At 45.4% G+C, this 9,220-nt stretch overlaps 1 protein-coding gene across 1 annotated transcript; it reads left to right on the forward strand.

Annotated features, from left to right (window-relative positions):
* Positions 1-7,044: 7,044 nt before the first annotated feature.
* Positions 7,045-8,884, forward strand: LOC138667780 (uncharacterized). The gene is made up of 2 exons (XM_069755869.1): positions 7,045-7,489; positions 7,970-8,884. Exons 1-2 carry the CDS (start codon positions 7,046-7,048, stop codon positions 8,768-8,770), a joined length of 1,245 nt encoding a protein of 414 aa, XP_069611970.1. The 5' UTR covers position 7,045; the 3' UTR covers positions 8,771-8,884.
* Positions 8,885-9,220: the final 336 nt, after the last annotated feature.

The raw sequence follows: 9,220 nt of genomic DNA on the forward strand, positions 1-9,220 counted from the left end.
GCCAATACTAAACTAGATAGACAGAGAGAAAAGGATACTGTGCGGTCAGTATAAAAAACTACAAAATCCACGCAGAGTTTACAAAAATGAACTCCACACTGACTCACGGTGTGGAGGGGCAAATCTGCTTTCCCAGAGCTTCCAGCTAGCCTGAATAAGACATAGTGACAAGCTGGACAAAAAGAGACATATTTGCAAAGCAATAGAGTCCAAACAATTGGACAAACAAAAACTAGCAAAAACTTATCTTTTGCAGACAAGGACTGGCCATATGAAAATTCCAAGGAGAGAACCAAATCCAACCAAGAACATTGACAGCAGGCATGGACTAAAGCCCAGAGCAGGTTTAAATAACAAACCCAGGCAAGGCGATTAGTGAAGGCAGCTGCTACAGCTACCTAAAGGGGCAGCAGTTCCACTCGAAACCACCAGAGGGAGCCCAAGGGCAGAACTCAGAAAAATACCATTAGCAACCACAGGAGGGAGCTCCAGAACGGAATTCACAACAGTACCCCCCCTTGAGGAGGGGTCACCGAACCCTCACCAGAGCTCCCAGGCCGATCAGGACGAGCCAAATGGAAGCACAAACCAAAATCGGCAGCATGAACATCGGAGGCAACAACCCAAGAATTATCCTCCTGGCCATAACCCTTCCACTTGACCAGATACTGACGCTTCCGCCTCGAAAAACGAGAATCCAAAATCTTCTCCACCACATATTCCAATTCCCCCCTCAACCAACACCGGAGCAGGAGGATCAACGGAGGGAACCATAGGTACCACATATCTCCGCAACAAGGATCTATGGAACACATTATGAATGGAAAAGTAAGCTGGAAGGGCCAAACGAAAAGACACTGGATTAATAATTTCAGAAATCTTATAAGGCCCAATAAAGCGAGGCTTGAACTTAGGGGAAGAAACCTTCATAGGAACATGACGAGAAGACAACCAGACCAAATCACCAACACGAAGCCGGGGACCAACACACCGACGACGGTTAGCAAAATGCTGAGCCTTTTCCTGAGACAACGTCAAATTGTCCACCACATGAGTCCAAATTTGCTGCAACCTGTCCACCACGGAATCCACACCAGGACAGTCAGAAGGCTCAAGCTGCCCTGAAGAAAAACGAGGATGAAAACCAAAGTTACAAAAGAAAGGCGAAACCAAGGTAGCAGAACTAGCCCGATTATTAAGGGCAAACTCGGCCAACGGCAAAAAGGTCACCCAATCATCCTGATCAGCAGACACGAAGCATCTCAAATAGGTCTCCAAGGTCTGATTAGTTCGCTCCGTTTGGCCATTTGTCTGAGGATGGAATGCTAAAGAAAAAGACAAATCAATGCCCATTCTAGCACAAAAGGACCGCCAAAACCTAGAAACGAACTGGGAACCTCTGTCAGACACAATATTCTCCGGAATACCATGCAAACGAACCACATGCTGAAAAAATAATGGAACCAAATCAGAGGAGGAAGGCAACTTAGGCAACGGCACCAAATGGACCATCTTAGAAAACCGGTCACAAACCACCCAGATGACAGACATCTTCTGAGAGACAGGAAGATCAGAAATAAAATCCATGGAAATATGCGTCCAGGGCCTCTTAGGAATAGGCAAAGGCAAAAGCAACCCACTGGCACGGAAACAGCAAGGCTTAGCCCGAGCACAGGTCCCACAGGACTGCACAAACGAACGCACATCCCGCGACAAGGAAGGCCACCAAAAGGACCTAGCCACCAAATCTCTGGTACCAAAAATCCCAGGGTGACCAGCCAATACCGAACAATGAACCTCAGAAATTACCCTAGTGGTCCATCTTTCAGGAACAAACAATTTCTCCACAGGACAGCGGTCAGGTTTATCAGCCTGAAACTCCTGAAGTACCCGCCGCAAATCAGGGGAGATGGCAGAAAGAATCACCCCCTCCTTGAGGATCCCAGGCGGCTCAAGAACTCCCGGAGAATCAGGCAAAAAACTCCTAGAAAGAGCATCAGCCTTCACATTCTTAGAACCCGGAATATACGAGACCACAAAATCAAAACGTGAGAAAAACAGAGACCACCGAGCCTGTCTAGGATTCAACCGCTTAGCAGACTCGAGGTAAATCAGATTCTTGTGATCAGTCAAGACCACCACGCGATGCTTGGCTCTCTCAAGCCAATGTCGCCACTCCTCAAATGCCCACTTCATAGCCAACAACTCCCGATTGCCGACATCATGATTACGCTCAGCAGGCAAAAACTTTCTGGAGAAGAAAGCACACGGTTTCATCAAAGAGCCATCAGAATTTCTCTGAGACAAAACGGCCCCTGCCCCAATCTCAGACGCATCAACCTCAACCTGAAAAGGGAGAGAAACATCTGGCTGATGCAACACAGGGGCAGAAGTAAAACGACGTTTAAGCTCCAGAAAGGCCTCAACAGCCGCAGAGGACCAATTCACCACATCAGTGCCCTTCCTCGTCAAATCGGTCAGAGGCTTCACCACACTAGAAAAATTAGCAATAAAGCGGCGATAAAAATTGGCAAAGCCCAAAAATTTCTGAAGGCTCTTTACAGATGTAGGTTGAGTCCAATCATGAATGGCCTGGACTTTAACAGGGTCCATTTCAATAGCCGAGGGGGAAAAAATGAAACCCAAAAAAGAAACCTTCTGAACTCCAAAGAGGCACTTAGACCCCTTCACGAACAACGCATTAGCACAAAGGACCTGAAATACCATCCTAACCTGCTTTACATGAGACTCCCAATCATCGGAGAAAACCAAAATATCATCCAAATACACAATCATTAATTTATCCAGATACTTCCGGAAGATATCATGCATAAAGGACTGAAATACCGATGGAGCATTAGAGAGCCCGAATGGCATCACAAGATATTCAAAATGGCCTTCTGGCGTATTAAATGCTGTCTTCCATTCATCACCTTGTTTAATACGCACGAGATTATACGCCCCTCGAAGGTCGATTTTAGTAAACCAACTGGCACCCTTAATCCGAGCAAACAAATCAGAAAGTAAAGGTAAAGGGTACTGGAATTTGACGGTGATCTTATTGAGAAGGCGATAATCTATACAGGGTCTCAAGGAGCCATCCTTCTTGGCAACAAAAAAAAATCCCGCTCCCAACGGTGAAGAAGACGGGCGAATATGCCCCTTCTCCAAGGACTCCTTTACATAACTCCGCATAGCGGCATGCTCTGGCACAGACAGATTGAAAAGTCGGCCCTTACAGCCAGGAATCAAATTAATGGCACAATCGCAGTCCCTATGAGGAGGCAGAGAACTGGACTTGGACTCATCAAATACATCCTGGAAATCCGACAAAAACTCAGGAACTTCAGAAGAAGGTGACGAGGAAATGGACATCAAAGGGATATCACTATGTATCCCCTGACAACCCCAACCAGTTACAGACATAGATCTCCAATCCAGCACTGGGTTATGTACCTGTAACCATGGAAAACCCAGCACAACAACATCATGCAAATTATGCAACAGCAAAAAGCGAATATCTTCCTGATGTGCTGGAGCCATGCACATGGTCAACTGAGTGCAATACTGAGGTATATTCTTGGCCAATGGCGTAGCATCAATCCCCCTCAAGGGAATAGGACTCTGCAAAGGCTCCAAGGAAAAACCACAGCGCTTGGCAAATTCTAAGTCCATTAAGTTCAGGGCAGCGCCAGAATCCACAAATGCCATAACAGAGAAGGACGACAATGAGCAAATCAGGGTCACAGACAAGAGAAATTTAGGCTGTACAGTACTAATGGTAACAGACCCAGGAACCCTCCTAGTACGCTTAGGGCAATCAGAAATAGCATGAGCAGAATCACCACAGTAAAAACATAGGCCATTCTGACGTCTGAATTTCTGTCTTTCTGCTCTAGTCAAAATCCTATCACATTGCATAGAGTCAGGACTTTGCTCAGAGGACACTGCCATATGGTGAACCACCTTGCGCTCACGCAAGCGCCGATCAATCTGAATGGCTAGAGACATAGATTCGCTCAAACCGATAGGCGTAGGAAAGCCCACCATAACATCTTTAAGGGTTTCAGAAAGACCTTTTCTGAAAATAGCAGCCAGAGCATCTTCATTCCACTTAGTGAGCACAGACCACGCTTCTTGACCCTGACACAGGGCCAACAGTGTTTTCTCAGCATGCTTTACTGAGTTAGGTTCGTCATACAACAATCCGAGCGCTTGAAAAAATGCATCCACACTCGACAATGCCGGATCCCCTGTTTCAAGAGCAAAAGCCCAGTCTTGAGGATCACCACGCAGTAGGGATATGATGATTTTTACTTGCAGAATGGGATCACCAGAAGAACGGGGTTTCAAATCAAAAAACAATTTGCAGCTATTTTTAAAGTTCAAAAACTTGGATCTGTCCCCAAAAAACAAATCAGGAGTAGGAATTCTAGGCTCTACAGCCGGAGTCTGGACAATATAATCTTGGATACTCTGGACTCTTGCAGCAAGTTGATCCACACGAGAAAACAAACTCTGAACCTCCATACCAGAGCATATATCCAGCACCACCCAGATATCAAGAGGAAAAAAAAGACAGAACAGAGCACAGAAAAAAAAATGGTTCAGAACTTTCTTTTCCTTCTTTTGAGATGCATTTAATTCATTTCTGGCCTGCTGTACTGTTATGACCTGGTGGTTAAGAGGCCACACTGATATGACCTGGTGGCTAAAACGCAACATGGAGCGAGCTCTGAGAAGGTGGTATCTCTACTGACCGCAGTCCCTAATCCTAACAACAACACTAGAAATAGCCGTGGGATGTTCCTGACTCTCCCTAGACACCTCTTCACAGCCTAAGAAATAACTACCCCTAAAGAAGGAAATAGAAAGCTATCTTGCCTCAGAGAAAACCCCCAAAAGGAAAGATAGCCCCCCACAAATATTGACTGTGAATGGAGAGGGAAATGACGTACAAAGAAATGAAATCAGAATTCAGCAAAGGAGGCCAATACTAAACTAGATAGACAGAGAGAAAAGGATACTGTGCGGTCAGTATAAAAAACTACAAAATCCACGCAGAGTTTACAAAAATGAACTCCACACCGACTCACGGTGTGGAGGGGCAAATCTGCTTTCCCAGAGCTTCCAGCTAGCCTGAATAAGACATAGTGACAAGCTGGACAAAAAGAGACATATTTGCAAAGCAATAGAGTCCAAACAAATGGACAAACAAAAACTAGCAAAAACTTATCTTTTGCAGACAAGGACTGGCCATATGAAAATTCCAAGGAGAGAACCAAATCCAACCAAGAACATTGACAGCAGGCATGGACTAAAGCCCAGAGCAGGTTTAAATGACAAACCCAGGCGAGGCGATTAGTGAAGGCAACTGCTACAGCTACCTAAAGGAGCAGCAGTTCCACTCGAAACCACCAGAGGGAGCCCTAGGGCAGAACTCAGAAAAATACCATTAGCAACCACAGGAGGCAGCTCCAGAACGGAATTCACAACAGTTAGGTAAACAGGCGGTGTAGCTTGCTTCATGGGTGGGGTACTCTGCTGAGTAGCACAAAATTCTATTAGGTTCAAAACGATTTCCTGGGCTAGATGCAGTTAAAAATTAGTAATTAGATCAACAGGTGGTGTTGGTTGCTTCATTGGTGGGGTACTCTGCTAAGTAGCACAAAATCCTATTAGGTACAAAACAATTTCTTGGGCTTGATGCAGTTAAAAATTAGTAATTAGATCAACAGGCGGTGTTTCTTGCTTCACGGGTGAAGTACCTTGCTGAGTAACACCAAATTCTACTAGGCCCATATGATTTCCTGGGCTAGATGCCGTTACAAAACAGTAGTTAGGTAGACAGGCGCTGTAGCTTTTTCATGGGTGGGGTACGCTGCTGAGTAGCACTAAATTCTACTAGGCCCAAAAGGATTTCCTGGGCTAGATGCCATTATAAATAGTACTTAGGTAAACAGGCGTGGGTGGCTGGGCTACTCTGCTGACTAGCAGACACTGAGGTTTGGAGCAGACCTATGAATCCCAGGCCATAGTATGAGTAATCAACTCTGTAGATGACCCCACCCACCTGGAATTGATGATGGCAATGTCATGTAAAACTCAGCAAGGGGACTAAATAAATAGTCTCCATTTTTTCCAAAAATTCAGCCACAGACACCACTTAAGTGGCATCAATTTTGCCAGAGTTTTTTTAAAACAGTTGGTGAGGTGATTTTCAAAAATCATCAAGCTTTTAGTCTCCCCAAGATGACACAGGGGTAGAAAAGTCCTTGCAGATCCAGGATTTGTTCATCTTGATGAATGTTCCGTCACACAGTGCAATTTTGATCGCTACGACGGCACGATTTGTGACGTTCGAGCGATATAGGTACGATATCGCAGTGTGTGACACGCTCTTGCGATCAGGGACCCCGCTGTGAATCGTACGTCGTAGCGCATCGTTTGAAACTTTCTTTCGTCGTCTAGTGTCCCGCTGTGGCGGCATGATCGCATGGTGTAACAAAGGTGTGCACGATATTGTATACGATGTAAAGGGCGGAGGAGCTGGCTACGTAGGAGCGCTGAATTCTCCACCTCCCGTGTGCTGATTGGGCGGTACAATACTGTGCGCTCATTCGACAGACAAAGGACTATTGTTCACAGCGGATAAAACCGGAGCTCTCGAGCGCGCTATTCATTTCTCTCTGTAGCACGTGCTGTAAACAGAACTCCTAAATTCGCTGGATTCCCTGGACTTTTCTAACTACTAGACTTTTACCGCAAAAGGTATGTATAACGCTACAGCGTAGCATATGTTGCGCTTCAACGGGGATAAACGCTGGAGTGTGGTCGATTGTTCCTTTATGGAGAGTACGGTAGGCCTGAGAACCTCAGGTACACAGCTGTAGTGTGGCCCAATTAATTAATCCTTTTACAGATCGGGATGGTTGACTGCCCCATTTAATACCAGTAGTAACATATATAGTTATTAGATCAACGGTCAGAACATTGTTTTGTAAGCACGTGTATTTATTGTACGTTTGTTTTCTTTTTAGGAACTATGCTCACTTCCGATGAGAGTTCTGTTGTTGCTGCTGCCCTGGTGTTTGAGGCAGCACGTCTTCAAGAGGAGAGACGTCCAAAACGAAAACGTCGCATGTGGACCCGGAGCTGGCTGCAGAAAAGATCCACATTGTCACACATGGGTCTCATAAGAGAGTTACGTGACAATAACCCTCATGATTTCCGAAACTACCTTCGGATGTCCGAGGAATCCTTCAAGATAATACTGTCTGCTGTTACGCCACTCATACAAAGGCGTGATACGCCGATGCGTGCAGCCGTGCCCGTGGATGAAAGGTTGGCAGTGACACTGCGGTTCCTGGCAACAGGAAGGTCTCTTCAGGATTTGCAGTTTTCCGCAGCTGTTTCCAGACCTTTCCTGAGCGTTATGATTCCGGAGACATGCGAGGCCATTGTGCACAGCTTAAGGCATTATATGGAGGTACTACTATATTTTTTTGGCTGCTGTGTTATGTCGATATATTATACTAGCTATTTAACCTGTTCTACGCCCTGGTTGCGCGCATTTCTATTGGTATATGTTCTACATCCTATCATGTGCTGCTCCCATCCTGCGCCCCCATTCAGACATGTGCTGCTGTGATCCTGCGCCTCCATTCTGACATGTGCTGCTACCATTTTGCGGCTCCATTCTGATATGGGCTGCTCCAACCCTGCGCCACCCTTCTTTTATTTGCTGCTCCCAACGTAATTTTAGTGATTATATAATTTCGATATATTGTTTAGCACCCCCTCTCATTCACCGAAGCCATCTGATAAAATGGCTGCCTGCATACTCAGGGTTGTTGATTTTGTTATACTAATCCATACTGCGCCTCAATCACTGTAGGATGTCATCATGAGAGTGTATGTGCATAATATATTTGACCTAAATTGTACATGTTTCCTTCTCATCTTGCAGTTTCCCAAGACGGCGGATGACTGGAAGAGGATTGCTTCCGATTTTGATGAGCTGTGGCAGTTTCCAAACTGCGGTGGTGCATTAGATGGAAAGCATGTGCGCATCACGCAACCAGCCAACTCTGGATCCTTTTTTTTCAACTACAAAGGATATTTCAGTGTGATCCTCATGGCCCTTGTCAATGCGAACTATGAGTTTGTCGATGTGGATGTTGGCATGAATGGTCGAGTCTCCGATGGTGGAGTTTTTGAACACACTTCATTTGGGGAAGGCTTGAGGAACAATGAACTGCTGTTGCCACTAAATGAAGACACAAAAGCAAACCTAAATTTTGTCTTCATCGCTGACGAAGCTTTCCCTCTTCATCCACATTTGCTGAAGCCATTTGCACAGAGAACACTCACACCGGAGCACAGAATCTTTAATTACCGGTTGTCGAGGGCCCGTCGTGTGGTTGAAAATGCCTTTGGGATTATGGCAAATTGGTTTAGAGTGTTCCACACAGCTATCAACTTGAAGCTGCCGTCTATAGACTTTGTGGTTTTGGCATGCTGTGTGCTCCATAATTTCCTGAGACGTCATGATACGAGCTCCTATTCTCCTCCTTCGTTTATTGATGCAGTGGACGCAAGAACCGGAGATATTGTGCCCGGGGAATGGCGTACACAACCTGATAATTTTACAGCTCTTCAAGCACTTGGATCTGGCAGACAGGCAGACGATGCAAGGGACTGTCGCGAAAAATACTGTCAGTACTTTAATGGTTCTGGAGCTGTACCCTGGCAGGATCGCGCCGTATAAAAAAAAATATTTTTTTTTGCTTTGCTGTCATATAAACCTCTCAAAATTACTTTAAATGTGATGCCTATAAAATGGTGCTGTTAACCCTTATAGCTTGGTAAACATTAAAGAAAGAATGCGAAGATTTTTTGTTTTTTTTGTAACAATTTCTTGGTTTTAAATTATTTACCAACAAAATATAACATAACCAAAAAAATAAATAAAAATTATCTCCTTCCACGGCCCAAGAGGTGTCGCAGCGTCACGCCCTGCTGCTCTACCTGATTCTGGAGGAGCGCTGCTGTCTGCTGCAGGAGCGCTGCTGTCCGCTCCAGGCGCAATTGTCTCGCCAGGAGCTCTCTTACGGTGGGCGGTTCTGTGGATAGAAGAGGTTGGAGAACCAACGTTGATTCCGCTGAAAATACATCCCGACCTCTAGGGCAGGAACAAATTTTGTGTGTTGTAAATTTC

The sequence above is a fragment of the Ranitomeya imitator genome, chromosome 2 (assembly GCF_032444005.1).
Source record: "Ranitomeya imitator isolate aRanImi1 chromosome 2, aRanImi1.pri, whole genome shotgun sequence".
Lineage (NCBI taxonomy): Eukaryota > Metazoa > Chordata > Amphibia > Anura > Dendrobatidae > Ranitomeya > Ranitomeya imitator.